Below are 21,465 nucleotides of genomic sequence, written 5' to 3'. Positions count from 1 at the left end.
TGCTAAATTGTCCAAATAATGGCACGGAAAATAATTTTGGCAGCTTCTTACTACCTGTCATAAATCCTATAAACAGCCTTGCTCTCAATAATTTGAGAGCTATTAGTGTGTCTTGGAGAGGGATAATCATCTGTCCCTGTCACAGTAAACACAATGTTAACAACAAGGCAATCAAACTGTGTAGACTTCTGCCTGGTGTTTAATCATGCTGCTGGGTTGCCGCAGTTACTCACCATGACAATGCTGGGCTTTTTTTTAAATCTTTTTTTCCCTTTTTTTTTCCTTTTGCTGTGACATCATCATGCCACCCACTGTCGGGGAGAAATAGCTGCTGTAGGCTGTGGAGACTAAATGCAAAGGCACTGTAACTAGTTAATAGCTCATATATACCCCGTAGTCATGTTACAGAAAGTGGTGAGTTAACATTCTCTGTTAGTATTGTTGACTCTGGCAACCAGCCATGGCTTAATGCCCGTCATTAAAAAAAAAACTCCTTTCTTTCTCACAAACACACACCAACGCACAATAGCATTTGCTGTCACCTCCGATATACATGAGCCTTGACAAGAGAGGAGCACAGGAAGACAGCCTGTCAGCAGCTCTGCAGTATGTCTGGCTTGTCTGCCTTCATTGGATGGCCAGCATGTGCCTAAGGTCCTCCCTGCCCATCCATATCTACACCAATTTAAAGCCTGGCTGCCAGCAGAATGATACTCTCATATGACATTTCCCCCCCTTCCCTAAGGTCACCAATCCCAAATTACACTGTTTCATTCTTTTGATCTACTGTGGCTATTCTACAATATTGTACGGTCATGCTGAGATCAGTGACCCTTTTTGCATGATCAACACTCGTATACTCCTATCAAATACATACTGTTAGAGCCAACGTTGTGTTGTAATAATAATAAAACATATATCCGTGAGGTTGCACTGCGGTAGAAGGCTCACACTGGAAGAATGATCCCTTTCGTTTCTCGTGTGTGTCTAATTGTATTTAGTGTGTTGTCTCTGCGGCTTTTAACAATAAGGCAACACTGTTTTCTGATGAATGATCATGCCTGCCAAGTTTTTATTGCTTTCTGTAGATTGCATCAGCTTGAAGTAAATCACTTTTGCCAAGAAAATGTGTGATCCTAATAAAAATACTTGAAAACATGTCTTAATGTAAACAATAGTTTTGAGCTTTTTCACTGCATAGTTGATTTTTTTTTTTCCATGCAGCTGTCATCACCATTCTTCATTCATGAATTATAAACAGGAAAGATTGGGTTGAATAGATAGTAGTGCAGTTATGCAATAAGATAGAAAAGGTTGGCAAAATTGGATCTTGCAAGAATTTTAATAAAAGAGGCGCAAAGAAAGGAGAAACTGAGATTTGTGTGTTACTGGAGAAATTAGAACATGAAAGTTGAACATGATGATGATGATGATGATGATGATGAAAAAGCAAGGACTATAGTGTATCTGTCTGTAGGATCACTGAAGGTGTGGGTATTGCTGGATGCATATGGAAAGCTGTGAGATTATAACATCTAGTATGACAGCTTCTTTATATACATTATAAAGAACATACACAGACGTAGCCTGATTATTAGCAGCTTTAAAAAAGGAAAGCTTTCTAGAGATAGTGAAGGTAGAATGTGAACAGTCTTGTGAACAAACCCCATGTGTTTTAGCTAAAGTTAGCTTGAGGACCTCAATTAGAGGAAACATGGACATAGAAGTTTAGACGATTGACATTCCAACTCCAGCCCCGTGGAATATAACCTCACTTACTTACACAAGTGAAAATGTGTACAATACACTGAGATGTTCTCCCAACAGCAACAAATGTAAAACATACAAATATCAGAATCATTTGAAGCTAAACTTGAAGAAGGAATCTGCTTCTCCTTTTTTACAATGCAAGATTTACAAGGCACACTTTTTTTTTTTCAGTATGGCCCAAAACAAGTGACTGAGCCCATTCAGAAAGTCATTTTCCCATAAACTTCTATAGGACCATAAGTCTTTTTGCAACCACAGCTATGACCATTGGGTGGTCTTCAGATAGACTGCAGATTTTTAGGCACTTCCACTGCAGACAGGTAGGCACAGGTAGGCTGGAGTAGACATTCACACCACTTAACAACCCTTTATAAGGGATACATTTTCAAATTCTAGCACTGTGACAACACCTTCTGCTATTTCCCCTTTGATTCCCTGTCACAAGCATTGAATATTTTTTAAGAAAAACTTGTGAATTTAATATGGCAATATCATGACATCAAGATTTTACACATGTTCAATGCAAGCATCATCTCTGTGTTTGCACAGTCTACTAATTGTGTGACATCCCTGTCATCCACTTAAACTAGCAGGGGGAGCTGGACACCATTTTGTCTGGAATGGACTCAGGAAGTGATTAACAAACTGCTGCAATACTACAGGGCTGTAATGGCAGACATTCTGATACTGACACATCGCGCTGCCAGACTAAAGGGCATCGGTCGATAACACCTCCTCAGAGTGTCTTTTTGGCAAGTGCTGTGGCCTGTAATGAAACCAGCAAACAGATGAAGAGAGGCATGGAGCAGAAGGGTCTTACACCAACCGACCTCACCCCTGTGGTGGAAAGTCCATTATTGTTAAGAGTCTGAGAAAATGTGAAGGCGGCTTTGTGCTGCTGACAAAGCTGAAATAAGTGTATAAACCGGAGGTGTCTCAGCTGCCAGGGGTCTCGGTTTTGGGACCCTGCTAATATAATGTTAATAAAAACAAAATAGTGAGCTGTGGAACCCCTGAGAGCAGTCTTCATGTCTCTCCTGTAATCTTACAAATCCAGTCAGTGCACTGTAATATCCCGTGCACCTGCCTGCATCAACAGAAAACACACATGGCGATATGAACAGTTGTAGTGTTGCTGCTGGGGTGCTGGGGTTATTACAATGGCCAGGTGAATGAAAAGGGTGCATGCTGGAATGTATCACAAAGATTTGGCCCTTGTTCAGTTGCTCTGAGGTCTGCAGCAATACACACCCTGTGCATGGCCACAGACTTAATAAACACTGACAGCCTCCTCTCTTTCTCTCTCTGTCTCTCATTAATGGAAAAATACACAGATGTTTGCTGTTTTTCACTGCAGTATGTCTTGTGTGCTCTTTCTCATGAGAGAAATTATTAGCCAGCTGTTCATTCCCCAGTGGCATAGACCATCATGTGCCATGGGTGCTTACACACACACACACACACACACACACACACACACACACACACACACACACACACACACACACACACACACACACACACACACACTCTATATCAGAGAGTATATTTCTGCCCCACAGGTTACAAGCCATAGCGAGAGGCCAGGGGAGGTTCTTGACACAGTTAATTGTGTGATGTTAATCAATTAGCAGACATCTGACTGAGCTGGAGGCCAGCAGTGAACTGTCATTAGACACACAGAAAGAGACAGGTGCATTGGTAGGAAGCAAATGAGGACAATAGCTATAGGCAAGAAATATTGTTTTGTAAAGCTGAGGCCACTGGTATGTGTGTGTGTTCCTCTAAAGGAGCCTGTCTCTTTATTTAGTACTAATTAATTTATCCTCATCACAGGGTGTTAGGTGCACATTTTTGAAAAGTGAGTGTGAAAGTGTGCATTTGTGAGTCCTTGCACGTTTGGCATGCATGCTTGGTATGCATTTGAAACAGGCAGGCTAGATCATCCATATTGTCAGGATCAGGTCTTTCTGGGCTCGGCTAACCTCAATCTCTTAACACCCAACATCTGCTTGGGTCAGCTAGCCAGCCCAGGGATGGCTCATCATCAGCTGGATGCTGGTGTTCATGTTCCAACTAAATACTGGTGGGAGACAAGAGTTTGTGTGTGTGCATCCAAGCAAGTCCAGCTTCAGCCTCTGAATCTCTCTGTTCCATTTTAGATCTCAGGTTGCCTTGGGCAAACATGCAGTGAAGACTGTGGTTACACAACATTAAGTATTGAAGACCTAACAGTTTATTTAATCTCTGTTTGGTGTTTCTGTGTTGACAGCATTCTTTGAGTTGCCTTCTTCATAAGCAGACAGTGTGAAATTACTAATAAACTTGGATTGATCCTACAGTACTTCTTAAAGTATGGACTGTGAATCAGTTCCCGATTCTAATCACTCTACTCAATTCTGCACATTTTATACTACATGATGCAGTAAACTGTATGCTTCATATATGCTTTATGTCCCTGGAGCTTTGTTGTCTATTGACATGCTCTCACTCTTTCTACCTTCTTTTCTTCTTGTTTTTCTATCTCTGTCCAGGAGACTATGTGGTGCTGACTGTCTTCTTTGATCTGAGCAGGAGAATGGGTTACTTTACAATCCAAACCTACATCCCATGCACACTTATTGTTGTCCTCTCTTGGGTTTCATTTTGGATCAACAAGGATGCAGTACCTGCCAGGACATCATTAGGTAAGAAAAAAAGACATTATTATTATTATTGATTTTAATACAGGTTGGTATTTTTTTTTTAAGTATGAAGTCCATTAGCACAGAAAAATGATTGTTAATGTTCTTTTATACTACATATCGCTCCTTTGTATAAAAACTCATCGGTCTCTATCACAATTGCTTTAATTCCTTTTTTAATCAGTCCACTTAACCCCAGCAGAGGCCTAGCCTAAATTACTCCCTCCTGTACAGCACATCTGACTTCTGTGGTGGGCAGACACCACAGCTTCCCATTTCCTGCTGTTCTCTTTCTTTTTGTCTTCTCCTTTCACATCCTTTGTTTCCACTCAGAGATAACACATCTGCTTAGGAATCTAGTGCATCTTGATTAGAAGAGCCTGTCCTGACACATATGTTTTCATGCACGCCTTAATGAGGCATTAATTATGCAATACAGAAAGGAAGATGCAGAGATGCCACGTCAGCACAATAATAATGCAGGCGGCTTCCTCACAGAATGCAAAGAGGCACACTGCATGTAACAAGATGGGAGAAAATGAGAATTTCAAGGGAATTTGTCAGCTTTTGAACTTGCCCGTAGCATCCACTGGACGTTCTCAAAGGTTTGCTTGTGATGGAATAACAAAAATATTCCTTGGAGTCTTAAGGCTCCAAAGCCTGACCTCAGCTCCATATCATTAGTAAGAATAACTTAATGTAAAATAATCCCTTCAGGCTGAAACCCTTATTCTACCTTACTATCTTCACTACTTTGTCTATCATTAATCTCTCTAAAAATAGGTTGTTTTCTTTTCTCCTGCCTCTGCAGCTCCAGATGTGATTTGCAGTTGTAGTAACAACACTGTTAATTCCTTGCTAACATTATAACAAGAGTCAAATGTATTAATTTCCCCTTTCAAACATGATGCAGAAGGTGCATGCAGCCTGGTGGCTAGGAAGCGGATTAATGCAGATGACATAATTCGTAATCCTTCAATGCCATCCCGAAATATATCAATTCACTCACAGTACTATAGTGTTAATCTTGGCACAGACCGATTTCCTTCAGGCCACATTAAATTTAGACATAAATCATCTTCTATATATACAAAGTGAGTCCCCTAGCACATATGGTCTATTTAAAGGGAAGAAGGCAGACTTGTTAGTTGCTTCTTTGTTGCTGTCTTGGGATTGTGATGGTGCTGTTGGTAATCTACCGTGTATGTGTACTTACAAGCACATTTCCTCGTCATGTGCCATCACTCTGCCTCCATCTACATCATCATTAGAGCCCAACAGAGTGAATAAAAGGGTTAGCAGATGGTGGATATAGCAATGCAGTATGTCAGTGTTGTGGTCAATTGCAGTTGAACTGTCATCCAGTAAGTAGCTATGTGGATCAAGGCGACAGTAAAACAGCTGCTCACTATTCCCACATGGCCATCCTAGTGTTAAGAGCTAACAAATCAACAGCTACCAGTTTTTTCTATATAAATTATGCTGTTACAATATACAGTGTATATGATAAGAGGTTTTTTTAATTATATAACAGGAATTTGGGATGCGCAAATTATACATACCATTGATTGCAGAGCAAAAAGAATAACTTGTAGTCTGTCCTTATTTAGATCAGATCTGATTTTCCATCTTTCCTGTTATTTCATTACCAGGCATTACCACAGTGCTGACCATGACCACATTGAGTACTATTGCCAGGAAATCTCTTCCAAAAGTTTCCTATGTGACCGCCATGGACCTGTTTGTGTCTGTCTGCTTCATCTTCGTCTTCGCTGCACTTATAGAGTATGGCACACTGCACTACTTTGTCAGCAACAGAAAGCCGAGTGCCAAAAAGGACAAGAAGAAGAAGAATCCGGTGGGTGTCTTTCCAAAACTAAATTGAACTTCTGATTTTTTTTTCTTTCATTAGAAGTTTAAAGTTTTCCCAAGTATGGATGCACAATTTAACAGTCCAGCTATTTTAAAATGGATTCTTTACTATTTCTGGATGTGTAATATCCTAAAACTTCTTTTTTTTTTTATTACAGTAATTATCATTTAGATGAATGTTCAGGTTCTGTCTTCACATGATCTGTCCTTCCCCCACTTTGTCACAGTGCTGGGAAAAGGTGTTAAAAAACCTTTGCAATGCATAGAATTCCTAAGGGAGCATGTTCCCAATGGTTACTGTGCCAAATTACTCAATGAGTAACACGAGCAGGTCAAATCTTTCATAATCCTCTACACATCTGTTACAGTTGTAATTTAGACCCAGGTCACATGACAGTAGAGTTGCCTCATACTGTGTGAGTTTTAAGTCCCTCAAGAGATCATTCCACTAACCAACTGGAGCTTATTTGAAACCGTTTTAATTTTTAAAAAATGTTTAAATGTATGACTTGGTGGCAGTTACTTAGTGGAAATAGTTTATATTTTGAATCATTAGTTTTTATGTAGTTAAACCAAGTTACAGTACTTTTTAGGGAAGCAAAATCATTTTTTAACAAGGATTTTAAATGAAAGATATTAAATCTTAAAGGAAAAGTACACCACCCTTGTGTGAAGAGCAGCGTTCAGCTAAAACCAGGTGAAAATTGGGTTGATCTAGTTGTAGTGTCTGTGACCAAGGTTTCACATATGGTCAAACTGTCTTGCAGATGAATAAAGGATTAATGAAGTGGATGATGTAATGGGAGGGTCTTTTGATTTATTTTTGCATTTTACTATTTCAGTACTGTTTAAGAATTTAAAATACTGTCAGGAATTGGCAAAAAATAAGCTACGTATAACTGACGTTAACTAAAAGGCTAGTGGAATACTGTGTAAGTAAAAACGCGAAGATGCTATGGAGTCACAGTCAAGGAGCTTGTGAAGTTTGAATTACAGCTGATGTAATGTAATGTTTTCTAGATTTGATGTAATGTTTTCCTAAGGCAGTGCTGGCCTAAGAAGCATGTAAAATACATTTAGCCTACCATGCATCTCCCACTGTGTCTGTTCATAATATGTATGTCTCCTTGCGGTATATTTCCTCTCTTTCCATTTTGAGTTATATAGTGCAGTGTGTGTAATTTTCACACATTATCTTTGTGTTTCTCTTTATTTTTTTCTGGTTATTGTCTTAATTCTCTGTTTACATGTATTCTGTGTTTTGTGTTCTGTTTTGTCATGTTACTCTCTTTCAATTCCACATATTCTTTTTTCTCCTGGTGGGACAAAAGCTCCTCCGGCTCTTTTCCTCAAAGGTATATTGCCTGTGTCTGACTGCATGTGTCTGCTGCATTTTGGCTCTTTGAGCCCCCCCAGTACCTCACTGCTTTTTTCTGTCTGTTCTACAGCTGATACACCTCTCTATATTCCCTCTTTATCTACCTGCATTCTTACTGTACTCCTCCTCATTTACTAAATAGGTATCACAGATAACATTAAAAAGGGGCGCTCTGCAGTGCACAGTGCGGAGGCAGCCAGCCAGACATACTTGCAGTGTTTAAAATTCAAATAAGCATCCCACACATCCCATGTCAGGAAGAATGTAATATTCCAGCCCAGTGTGGACTTAATTCTGGCTCCCTCTGTCCTGTTTCACTCTGTGTTGTTTTTATCACAGCAAACTAGCAGCTGCTACAATAGCTTCCTCTTCTTTCCCTTCTTCTGCCAGTTAATCTATACCTGTGTGTTTGTTGGGCTTCTCAACCTGACGCTTCCTATAGAGTCAGCAGAGCTTTAACAGACTGAAATAGACAACCCATGCAGCGTGTTGGGTCTAAATTAAATCGGAAACCATTTAGAGGATTAACACATGGTAATGCACAGACACCTAGAAAGCATCCAGGGTGGGTGAAAGCAAGCAAAGATCTAAATTTAGCTTAAACCACAAATTGCCTTTTTAATACTTTACTAAATCATTTAAAAGTGAGATTAGTTAGATTTCCAGCCCAGAGAGGAATCGAAATGTGCTGTTAAAAACTCACCTACACGTTGGAAACACTACTACAGATTATCATCTTAAGCTAGATAAGCATCTAATTCTCCACTATTAATCCTGAGTGTTTCCAAATCTTTTGTCTTCTCCGAGTGGTTGTCTGCTTTCAGTCGGTTAAAGCTGCCAGTGCCACTGTGTTGGTTCTTTGTTTTTATTTATTTTTATCTTTTGCTAACACCGACTCAGCATTGCCCAGCTTGACCAGGCCATGCGGCGGGATGCTGTTAATGCTCCTTCTGCTTGAGCTTCCACTGCGCTTTCTTCAGTGCAACCAATCCCCCTTTGAGAATGGAGCCATAACCTGCTCTGCTAATCCCGTCATTAACTTCACATATGGTCTGTTAAGAGGACAAAAATGCTGAAACTAACCTGTATGTCATTTTGTTGTGGTCGTGTATCCTTTTCAAAGGGACAACAGGTTTTTGCACTAGTGCTGGGCAATTTCAGTTTCAGGGAGTGAACATTATTTTGAACAGTGTTTTAAGCTCGTTTGCGGATGCATGCTTGCAGCAGATTATGATGAGCTGTAAAACTCAAAACTATTTTTTTCAGTAAGCATGCCCCCTTTTATTTTTTTTTTAGATATGATATTGAAAAGGAACAAAAACAGTAATGAGGCAGATGAAAACAAAAAAAGCATTTATTGTTTTGAGATGGTTGTTGCAAAAAAGTAAATAAATAAAATAACTCATTAAAAGTGTTTATATTCACACAAAACAGAATACGAATGCGTGATGTAAACCATAATTGGAGTGCGAGTGCAGTTAGTTATAGACTACACCGGCTCTCCAAGTATGGTTTGCTTGGGGTTCCAAATTATAGATCATTGTTCCTGTAATCTGTCTATAGTCTTCCCATAATGAAGACAATACATGAGGAACAAGCACAACTTTTGCTTCTGGAATTTTCCAGTGGGAGAGCAGTGATGTGAAATTTGTGGAAGTTGAATTTTGGCATATACTCAGCTGTTTTCTTTTAAACCATGAGGTTGACACCCTAGTTTATCAGCAAAGTCAAGGGAACTTCTGCCAAAGGCAAGAAAAGCATTTAAACTGCAAAACAGCAAGACTTCCAATTTGTGCAAAGGTGGCATGGCATTTGAAGATAAAGGCTGATGAAAACGGTCTATTTGAATGCTAATTGTCTCTCTTTAGAATGACAGGACCAACAAGTCACTGATGTCACTGTCCTATTTTAGAAGCCTTCACAAATGAAAGGCATGTGGCCCGCAGTGGTGAACAGGGATTGAAAAAGGTTTTATTTTAACCCGTCTAGTTACAGAAAGAGTGGGCTGGAAAAATACTGAGCTTTGTGCTGCTCATTTGCCAACACATGCGGCTCTCTTAGCTTAGCTATATGATGCATCATAAGCTGGTTACAACATATCTCATAAATTAATTTTTTGAAAAATCTCTTGTAACCAAATTCTGACATTTGGTTAAATCGCTGAGTGTTATAAAAAAGATCTTTAAAATATTCTTAGAACAAAATATGATGCTTTCTCTGGCATTTTTGAATATTATGCAGCAGCAGTATTATAATCACAATAAGGAATGGAGGGCAATTGCCCAGCACTAGCTTTGTATAGCAAATAAAGCAGTATGGACTACTGTACTAAAATTTAACTGATTGCTTCAGCTGCCTATTATACCCTAGCCCAAAGGTGTAATTTGCATCATGGGTTTCACGGGGATAGACCCTTTGTCATTTTAAGCCTCACTAATTATAACTACAGGTGGTAGTTATGGGTCTATTTGTATTTCTTGACATTAAAAGGGTCCATTGGCAAGTTAAAGGTGCAAATTACATTCTGCTGACTAATGACTGAAAATGAAGAGGGAGACAGAAAATGGGAGCTCAAATGAGGTCCCCTGTTATGTCTGTGAAGTCTTCATTAGAGCTTTCTCGGGCTCTGGTGGCTAATTGCGTCATTTTGTCCTGTTAAAAGCAGACACCCACGGTGGACATTCGTCCACGCTCGGCCACCGCCATTCAGATGAATAACGCCACACACATGCAGGAGCGAGACGAGGAATACGGCTATGAATGTCTTGATGGGAAGGACTGCACTAGCTTCTTCTGCTGTTTCGAAGACTGCCGTTCTGGAGCCTGGCGGCACGGCAGGTTGCACATTCGCATCGCCAAGATAGACTCTTATGCACGCATCTTCTTCCCCACTGCATTTGCTCTCTTCAACCTGGTCTATTGGGTCTCCTATCTCTATCTCTAGGCGCGGGTGTGTATCCAGCCTTATCATACAGTCCATTACAGTCTACGTATGCTCTGCGCCAACAAGTGACATTACAGAGGAGGGGACCCACTGAAATACCCAGAGATTTGATTATAGCATTTCTTCTATTTCCTTTGTTTTGATCCAATTAAATCTTGTTTATTTTATCAAAGAACTCTGACAGACATTGCAAATGTTGTAGCATTACATTTAACTGATGTGAAAAAGGTTTATACAGTAGATGTGTTGAGAAACTATAGATTGTGTAATAGATCAAAGTTTTGTTTCATTTTCACCATTTTATTTTTTTTTAATTTTAAAATTGACATATGTCTTTTCAATAGGAGTTTTATTACATTAAAAAACAGCCATTCCACAGTAAACAAATAGGTAATAATTCAGATACCGTCACATTCACCAGAAAAAGTCCATTGGTTTGTAGGAGACAGTTAAAAATAAGAAACACTGATCAGACTGCTTCACAGAATTCAAAGTGAAATTGATGTATTGTTGCAATTCGTTGTAAGCAACAAATCGGTAAAAACAAAAAGATTGCGGCCAGTCGCGTTTATGATGAGTAATAATAAACAATCTCTGTTGCACTGACTGTCTTTTTATCTTTATGGTTTTTTGTTCTCTAAAAAACAAAATCTGAAGCACTTTAAGAGAGCTGTTAGATAGTGACATGAGAATTCATTTTGAGTATTACTATTAATTTATTTTTTTTAGCTAATATTATACATTGCATTTTTCATGTGTGGTCAGAGTGTGGTGAAGCTGTTTATGGACAATACCTAACTGTACAGACACTGTATATATTTTACTATTGCATAGTGGTTTACATTTATTGCATGCACCTTTCAGGCCAAAAATCAACTTATTTTATGGTCTTCTGCTGTTGGCTATGGAAACTAAGCACTAATAATTATCATTCAGGATACTGTTTTTGTTTTTATTGTTTTTCTTTTTATAAAAATTGAAAAATGACATGTTAAAAAAAATGGTCCCAGTTAATTGTTTTAAGTTAAGGAATCACTCATGAACACTGAAAGATCAGCCCAGTATTCCTGGGCAGAAAACTGGTATAATCATTTTCTTTGCAATCACAACCTTACAGCATACACAACACTGACCCTTCATCCCCTTCTCCAGTTGCTGTTAAAAGTGCACATTTGCAAAATGACACCATGTTATTGTGTTTTAGTTATGCAAGTTGTCTCAAGAGAAACTGTACTTAAACTTAGATGCCATTACACAGAGTTATCGCTTTTTGCCCTTTACTTTGTCAGAGTGGTAACTACAGCAGCATAATCAGAGGCTGAGGATACTTAAACTAATCTACAATTCTGTGCATATGTCAGTACACACAGCTGTAGGGCATTTTGCAATATTTGCAGTTTAAGAGTTCATTCTCATGTTATTCTTCTAAGAGTAAAAGAAAAAAACGAGGGTTTTATTCAAGTGTAAGAACAGATGTGACCCTTTTCATCATGCATCTCAACTTCCTGACTTTGAGAAGAATCACATTGAATCATTCACAGTGGGAAGATATATTCAAAAGGCTGGGAAGAAGTCCGATATTCTTTCATCTTTTTTTTTATTTACTTTTTTTTATTCTTCCATTAAAAAAAATGTCTAAATGTATAGAGAGCAGAAAATAAATTCACGGTTTCTGAACTGTAAATGTTATGTATGATACCATACAATCCACACGAATCCCTTACAGATCAGTTTTGAAAAACACCAGTGTGCAACTATTGGAGAGCTCATTGATTATGTACATAAATTATCAATAAAAAACTGGTCAAGCCCTTGGGATATTTTGTAAAGGGTATATATTTTGTAATTTCAGCATTGTTATTATATCAGCGTAAAGTATATCACACCTATTGTATTATGGTTGGACCGACCATGTAGAATATTTGGGGGTGATGGGGTATTTATTTATTTATCTTTTGCTGGTATTTATTTATTTCTTAAAAGAAAATGCATTTTATGCTCATATAGCCCCTGAAAAGAAACGCAGAATGCTGTCGTTTATATCAAAGATACATTTTTGTTTAGTATGTCAATGGAGCTTGAGCTTATTTATCTTGTGTTTTGTTGTGATCAATGTACACTGCTCTCACAAAAGCCTGTCAAACTGTTATATTTGTTAAATTAGTGGCTTGCTGCATTACCTGTTGTGCATCTTCTGAGTAGTATACTTTATTTAAATGAAAAAAAAAATATATATATATAGAAATATATAAAAACAGTTCCCAAGCCACCAGAAGAAGAACATTCGCTTGTCTAAATGACTATTAATTACGTTCACTTTTCCAACCATCACGTTGGTTTGCTTTGGTCTTGACATTTGAAATGAATAAAGCATCTCTGGTTATACAAACATATGTATTTACCAGATTATGTCATATTTCTTAGAGATCTTTCCCTTTTGTATGAAATGGTTGTCCTGTTGTGTTACAAAGCTACCACTTAGTAGTCTGAATCTGTCTTCAGTGTATACATATGCTGTTTCTCACATCTTTAGGGTTGCCAAGTGTGTCAGTAGCAATCTAAACTGCTCCTCATCAGTGTTTGTTTAAAGAAGTGAAATGGAGTGACTACATCTTATAAAGTGCCAAACTGACACACAGTGAATAGAGAATATCTAACTCATTTGTGAATTATCATATACTACTTTGTAAAAGAACAGATGTGATAAAAGGAAATGCTGCCCTGCAGAATGGACTGCAGGTGCCTTGGAATTGTATTTTTTTTTTTCTTGGTTGTTTGTTTTCTATTTGCTTTTAGTTCAAATTCAACATGGTGCCGAACAGAAAGCATCAGCTATGCTCAAATGAACACAAAACAAATAAAAATTAAATGCTGTATCAGGGTAGAATGGAAATTATTTGACTGTGTGACACATACTGACGATAACTACAGCATGTCCGGTGTTTTACGAGAGGGTCAGAAAACAAATATGATATTTTTCCATGATAAATCCTTGTTTTATTATTGATTTATTTTATTTGTGAGTGCGCTACAGAATATGTAAAGATATAAAGTTGTACGGGAGGTACTCCAGTGTGTTTATTCTCAATAGCGTGCATGTTGAATATGTTTGCAGTTAAGCGGGGATGATTTGAGGAATTGGGACTCACTTGTCTGCAGGCGAATCCGTAATCCTTTGCCTGCATTTACATGGACACTTAATACTGTACTTATTTTTGATGTGATTTTATTTACCCACAAATGAGACATATATGTGAACAGCACATGTAGATATTTTCTATTGTTATGTATTTTGTCAAACTGCAAAAAATAAAATAAGCACTGGAATCACAGAGCCCAGTAAAAAGGCATACTAAGGCAAAAATAAATTTCATATGATTCAAATATATACAGTATGCTAGTTGTCTGCTATCTATGTAAAGTTGGTTATTGTATCAAATGGGCACTGATCAATTCTGTTAGGATCTGCATAATGAATCATACATGTCAAGATAAAAGTCCTTTTCATAAAAAAATTACACATAGGTGTGGAATTTTACAATAAAATGGTCGCATTTATCAGTGTGTAGAGGTTTATTATTATTATTAGCATTATTATTATGGGGTGCTCAGTGGTTAGTGTGTTCTACCTGTACCTGCATGGGTCCATAGACAGAATTAATGAGGTAATCACTGACCATCTGAATTCATGTCCAGCTGTTGAAAACTGTTCTTACATTTAAGTAATGTTTTATGTGTTTTTTTTTCCATCAAGAATGGGGCCCTTGCTTTTGTAATCCACTTATTGGAGCCTGTACCACCATGTTCACTAGCTTCCATCACCATTCCCCTCTTGCAAGTATTTGGCAGCATCTTTTTCTCAGCTGTTCTCAAACAGCTTATTGTGCTTAGATAAATTTTGCACTCTTTTCTACACCTTGCATATGATGCTGCCAGTGTTTCTTGGAAGCTGAAGTGCATTGCCTTTTAGGGCGCACTATGATTGCCTTGTACAGTAAACAGTCATACTGCACTCCCCTGCTTTAGTTTGTCTCAGCAGCTCAACGCTTCTCTCACGCTTGCTCTCTCTCTCTCTCAAATGCATACACATGCACTTTTGAAAGCGCTCTTGCGGAGCACAAATTTCATGATTTTCTGCATTTTGTGGCTTAAGCAGAAACAGTGACACCCTATCCTGTCATCTGTTTGTTAATTACATGACAAAGAAGCAGACCATTGTTGAAGGAATGTTGCAGTTCCATGCTTGGGGTTGCATGCTCACTTTGCCAACTGAACCACACTGGGGACCACCTTTTCAAGTAGGCCAGGGCATGGTTCATTTAACTGAGCCCGGGCACAGCAAGCAGCAATCGCAATTATAAAACAAGCTGTAGTTTGTAGGGTAAACATGTTTAGTGCGAGTATATGCTTAGTCACAATCAGGTCCAAAGGTATTTGGACATTCACATCATTATTATAATTGTGGCTCTGTATACCACTGCAGTGGATTTTAAATCAAACAATCAGGATGTGATTGAAGTAGTTTAAAAATTTCCAGTTTTATTCAAGAGGTTTAAAAGTACTGCATTAACTGTTTAGGAATTATTCATTTTCACAGGCTCAAAGGTAAATACACATTTGACTTAGAAGCAGTGTCATGGCCAGGTGATGCTTGCAGCCTCATTATTTATAGATAAAAGAACTGGATTTGATTCCAAGTGTTGAAATTGCATTTGGTAACTATTCAATGGACTTCTCAATATGGGGTCAAACAGATGTCAATGCAACCATCATTAAGCTGAAAAAAAACAAAAACAAAACAATGAGAACAACAGCAAAATCTTTGAGATTGGCCAAAAACAATAAGAATGCTCAACAACACCAAAAGGCCTGAAAAACCAAAGAAGTTAGAGTGGTCGTTGCAAAATTCTTTCTTTGGCCAAGGAAAAAAAAAACCTTCACAACAAGAATACTCTCAAGTAGGTAGTCTTATAATTGCAAGGTTCTACTATCAAGATGTGCCTTCATAAATTTAAATACAGAACATTTACAACAGGTACAAACCACTGATTATACTCAGAACAAGAAGGGCAGATTAGGGTTTGTCAGAAAACACCTAAAAGAGATGCACAACTGTGGAAAAAAAGTGTTGGGCAGATGAAACCCAGATTAACTTGTACCAGAATGATCAGAGGAGAAATTCATGAAAACCTGGAGAAGCTGAAGGAAAGGCCACGCAGAACATCTCAGGGGAGAAAATATAGCATTTGGTGATGTCCGTGGGTTCTAAAGTTAAGGCAGTCATTAAATGCAAGGGATTTTCACCCAAGTATTAGAAGGAATCCTTGTTATGCTACTGTAGTTTTCCAAATTCCAAAATGACTGTAATTCCTAAACAATTAAATGCATTTTTTTTATCAAACACATTGAATTAAAGTTGAAAGTGCACTTCAATCACATTTTGATTATATGATTTAAAATCCAGTGTGATGGTGTACACAAGCAAAATTATTAAAATGTATCATTGTCCAAAAAGTCTAACACTACTCTTCATCACCTTCAACCAAGATGTTCATATTTGTATAATAGCTAAAGAGAATTCTGTCATTTTAGAGCGTTGGTTTCCAACAGTGCTATGGCAATATATTTAAAGTGCACAACGGGCAAGGTATTATAATGGTCATGAAACTCAGAAAGATCACTGCGAAAAATGTGTTAACCCTGTCAAACTCAGAAAATTATGTAATTTTTATTTCACTAGTGAGTCTATTAATTCCTCAGAAAAGTAAGAAGCTTTACAATATATTTATTTTATCTCTTGTGGACACATATTTAATAATTTGACATCCTCTGCACCAAAGGTTCAAAGAATAAACTTCAAATCAATCACATGGATGTAAATTTAGGTAAGTTATGACAAGTCTAACAAAGGAGATGGTTGATGTCATATTTAGGGGAATGTCAGTATAACAAAACATAAGTTAGTGAAGTTAAATAACAAATAAAGGACATTTTGTATTAACCTGCTTAGTTTAAGCCTTGCATAACCCTACCAGAAGCATATTTTTTAATTTAACGTGTCATCTTTTTTTTACATAGTAGCATAGTGTGGTTAAGCCCAGTGTCTCTCCTCCTTCCAGGAAAGTGCACTTGAAACAGTGCAGCAGTTGGCAGCTGAACCCCTGTGTTGGCACCTCTCTCTCTGGGCAGGGTGGCAGCTGCAAAGGACAGCAAGTGAATCCCTCTGATTATTACACAACCGTCTGCAATGTACCGCAGCACCATGCCATCATAGCTAGCCCTTTCATCAACTGAGATACAAGCTCTTCAGTGAGTGCAGAGAAGGGAGTACAGGGAGTCCTGTATTAATAATGCAGCACATGGCTCACTTTTTAGGACTTCACCTCAATGCTTTGATCCCTGCAAGATCTCCGAAGTATGAATATACTGACAAACTACTACATTTTTTAAACTAAAAATTTTAAAAAGCAGTTATATTGTCTACTGACAGATTCCATAAACTAGAAAATCCTAAACTGTGAAGTGTTTTCTGTGAAATCCTTAAAGGTAGAGTCAGTAATTATTTAAAGTTATTTAATAGAAAAAAAGATATTGTACTATAAATATACAAATATATATCTTCCAACAAACTGATGCATCCTCATAATCTTATAATTAATCCATTAAAAATACATAGGAGTGGGTGCTGGTTTATGGAAGCTGCCATGTGCCCCACTATTTGAATACAGTGGCTGCAAAGGACATCTTCCTTTCAACTAATCATGTTTTATGTATGTGGCTAGAGACCGGCCACAAACGTAGTCAGCCAAACATGGTGGTGAAGAGAACTCATCAGTGTGCGTGCGCTATGGAGGGCTATTTAAATTTTGTACATGAACCTTCAGACTCCAACCAACCCCAACCATTCTCTTCCGCTAATCCGGGGCCGGGTCGCGGGGGCAGGAGCCTAAGCAGAGAAGCCCAGGCTTCCCTCTCCCCAGCCACCTCCTCCAGCTCATCCGGGGGGACCCCAGTGTCTTCCCAGGCCAGCCGAGAGACATAATCTCTCCAGCGTGTCCTGGGTCTACCACGGGGCCTCCACCCGGTGGGACATGCCCGGAACACCTCACCCAAGAGGCGGCCGGAAGGCATCCTAATCAGATGCCCGAGCCACCTCAACTGGCTCCTTTCGATGTGGAGGAGCAGCGGCTCTACTCTGAGCCCCTCCCGGATGGCCGCACTCCTCACCTTACCTCTAAGGGAGAGGCCAGCCACCCTTCGAAGGAAACTCATTTCTGCCGCTTGTATTCGCGATCTTATTCTTTCGGTCACTACCCAAAGCTCGTGACCATAGGTGAGGGTAGGAACGTAGATCGACCGGTAAATCGAGAGCTTCGCTTTTACACTAAGCTCCCTCTTCACCACGACAGACCAGTGCAGCGTCCGCATGACTGCAGAAGCAGCCCCGATCCGTCTGTCGATCTCCCGCTCCCTTCTCCCATCACTAGTGAGCAAGACCCCGAGATACTTGAACTCCTCCACTTAGGGCAAGAACTCGTTCCTGAGCCGGAGAGGGCACTCCACCCTTTTCCGCCTGAGGACCATGGCCTCAGACTTAGAGGTGCTCATTCTCATGCCGGCCGCGAACCGTTCCACTGCGAGCTGGAGGCCACCCCCTGATGAAGCCAGCAGGACCGCATCATCTGCAAAGAGCAGAGATGAGAGTCTGAGGCCACCAAGGAAGAAGCCTTCCGCCACCTGGCTACGCCTAGAAATTCTGTCCATAAAAATTATGAACAGAATCGGTGACAAAGGGCAGCCCTGACGGAGTCCAACACCCACAGGAAACGAATCCGACTTATTACCGGCTATACGGACCAAGCTCTGACTGCGGTTGTACAGAGATTGAATGGCCCGCAACAACAGGCCAGACACCCCATACTCCCGCAGGACCTCCCAAAGGATACCCCAAGGGACACGGTCGAACGCCTTCTCCAAGTCCACAAAGCACATGTAGACTGGTTGGGCAAACTCCCACGCACACTCGAATATCCTTGAGAGGATAAAGAGCTGGTCCAGCGTTCCGCGACCAGGACGAAAACCGCATTGTTCCTCCTGAATCCGAGGTTCGACTAACAGACGGACCCTCCTTTCCAGCACCCTGGCATAGACCTTACCAGGGAGGCTGAGGAGTGTGATCCCCCGAAAGTTGGAGCACACCCTCCAGTCTCCCTTCTTAAAGATGGGGACCACCACCCCGGTCTGCCAATCCAATGGCACTGCCCCAGCTCTCCACGCGATGTTGCAGAGGCATGTCAACCAAGACAGCCCTACAACATCCAGAGCCTTCAGGACCTCAGGGCAAATCTCGTCCACCCCAGGGGCCCTGCCACCAAGGAGTTGTTTAACTACCTCAGTGACCTCACCCCCAGTGATGTTAAAGTCATCTCCCTCGTCCCCAGACTCTGCTTCCACTACAGAAGGCGTGTCAGTGGGATTCAGGAGGTTCTCGAAGTATTCCTTCCACCGTCCGACTATAGCCTCAGTTGAAGTCAGCAGCACCCCACCCGTACCATAAACCGTGTGAGTGGAGCACTGCTTTCCCCTCCTGAGTCACCTGATGGTTTGCCAGAATCGCTTCGATGCTGTCCGAAAGTCTTTCTTTCTTTCCATAGCCTCACCGAACTCCTCCCACACCCAAGTTTTTGCTTCGGCCACTGCCCAAGCTCCATTCGGACTCAATGTCCTCAGCCTCCCTCAGAATGTTGTCGAAGTTCTGCCGGAGGTGAGAGTTGAAGATCTCCCGGACTAGGGCTTCTGCCAGACATTCCCAGCGCACCCTCACAATACGTTTAGGTGTGCCAGGTCTGTCCAGTATCTTCCCCTGCCACCTGATCCAACTCACCACCAGGTGGTGATCAGTTGACAGCTCAACTCCTCTCTTCACCCGTGTGTCCAGAACATATGGCCACAGATCTGATGATACGATTACAAAATCGATCATCGACCTGCGACCTAGGGTGTCCTGGTGCCATGTGCACTTATGGACATCCTTATGTTCGAACATGGTGTTCGTTATGGACAAACTGTGGTTTGCACAGAAGTCCAACAACAAAACACCATTAGGGTTCAGATCAGGCAGGCCGTTCCTCCCAATCATGCCCCTCCAGGTCTCACTGTCATTGCCCACATGAGCGTTGAAGTCTCCCAGCAAGACTATGGAGTCACCAGATGGAGCACTCTCCAGCACCCCGCCCGAAGGCACAGGGAAACTACCCTCTCGTCCACCGGTGAAAACTCTGACGTACAGGCAGCAAGTCGGGGGGATACAAGAATACCCACCCCAGCTCGCCGCCTCTCATCGAGGGCATCTCCAGACTGGAACAGAGTCCAGCCCTTCTCCAGGAGACTGGTTCCAGAGCCCAGGCCATGCGTTGAGGTGAGCCCAACTATATCTAGCTGGTATCTCTCAACCTCACACACTAGCTCAGGCTCCTTCCCCACCAGAGAGGTGACATTCCATGTCCCAGTGGCCAGTCTCGATAGCCGGGGATCGGTCCGCCAGGGCCTCCGCCCTTGGCCACCGCCTGACACACATTGCACCCGACCCCTGCGACGCCTCCTGCGGGTGGTGGGCCTACAGGAGGGCGGGCCCATGTAACCTCTTCGGGCTGTGCCCGGCCGAGCACCACAGGCTAATGCCCGGCCACCAGACGCTCTCCCTCGAGCTCCCTCCCCAGGCCTGGCTCCAGGGTGGGGCCCCGGCAACCCTATCCCGGGCAGGGTAAACTGTTCCCTTGCTGTTACAATCATAGGGGTCTTCTGAACCGCTCTTTGACTGGACCCTCATCCAGAACCAGTTTGCCATGGGAGACCCTACCAGGGGGACAAGCCCCCGGGCAACATAGCTCCTGGGATCACTGGGACACACAAACCCCTCCACCACGATAAGGTGGCGATTCACGGAGGAGACCTTCAGATTCAAGATATGAAATGTCATACCTATGTTTTATCATCAGAGATTTCATGACTCTAATACACAGAAAGGTGTATAAACATGCTTTGTTCCTGCCACAATTATTGTCAGAAGATTAAACATGTGACCGTCCCATTTCTAAACAGCTGACAAGAGCTGGCTCAACAAGAGTCACTGGTTAGAAGCTAACATTATGCCAGCTAATTTTAGGTTGTCTTGTTTCTACTGCAAACAGTAGTAGCTAGCCACTGCTGTTATGGGGTACAGTCTAAATTTGATGTTTTTGAGATCTCTTGGCTGACTAAGACGTGTTTGTCCTATTGCAGCAACCGTAGCTAAGATTATGCACTTCAATTGGGAGGGTTAAGAAAACAGAATTCAGTTGACTGCAATCTGTGATCTACTGATATCTAGTGGTGAAAATTTTACACACTTTAATTTAAAAAAATAGCATTGTGGATCCAGATGCCAGGTTCCAGCCAAAACAGTTTGCTGATAGTGGTGGAATTTCATCAGCGGCCGTGATACACCAGACCCAGCTTCACAAATCACAACGCGGAGTGGGGGGGAGAGCAGCCGCACACAGTGCCCTGGAGAGAGATATGGTTGCCAACCCAAGGCCGGCAGGGGAGCCGAATTCCTGATAACAGAAGTTGTTTTGGAACAGGCTGCTTGTTTTTCCAACAGCCTTCAGTCTTACTGGGAAACCATTCAAAAATCCAATATTCCAAATTAGTTGATTGCCGTCCTCACTGTGCAGAACCGAACTATATCTCCTGATCTAACCCCTCTCGCCTGCGAGCTCGCTAATCTTGCGGCTCAGGTCCACCAGGCTTTGAGTCTGAGTTTGTGCGGCTCTGCT

General features: G+C 41.0%; 1 protein-coding gene across 4 annotated transcripts in view; it reads left to right on the top strand.

The window, feature by feature from the left end:
- Positions 1-14,212, top strand: part of gabrg2 (gamma-aminobutyric acid type A receptor subunit gamma2) — a 46,913-nt gene extending 32,701 nt beyond the window's left edge. The window contains exons 7-11 of one of the 4 annotated variants that reach the window (XR_004021004.1): positions 4,305-4,457; positions 6,107-6,312; positions 7,658-7,681; positions 8,605-8,754; positions 10,367-10,477. Coding sequence is in view for 3 of the 4 variants with exons in the window: in XM_030746534.1 (XP_030602394.1) it covers positions 4,305-4,457; positions 6,107-6,312; positions 7,658-7,681; positions 10,367-10,648 (665 nt within the window). In the remaining variant the exon portion in view is untranslated. Of the gene's footprint in view, positions 1-4,304; positions 4,458-6,106; positions 6,313-7,657; positions 7,682-8,604; positions 8,755-10,366 lie in introns of all 4 variants that reach the window. The other 3 variants (XM_030746535.1, XM_030746534.1, XM_030746536.1) reach the window with 3 other exon arrangements.
- Positions 14,213-21,465: the final 7,253 nt, after the last annotated feature.

This window comes from Archocentrus centrarchus, chromosome 14 (assembly GCF_007364275.1).
Source record: "Archocentrus centrarchus isolate MPI-CPG fArcCen1 chromosome 14, fArcCen1, whole genome shotgun sequence".
NCBI classification, from domain to species: Eukaryota; Metazoa; Chordata; class Actinopteri; order Cichliformes; family Cichlidae; genus Archocentrus; species Archocentrus centrarchus.
The sequence above is the reverse complement of the archived record's forward strand: the minus strand, read 5'-3'. Positions and strand labels throughout refer to the sequence as shown.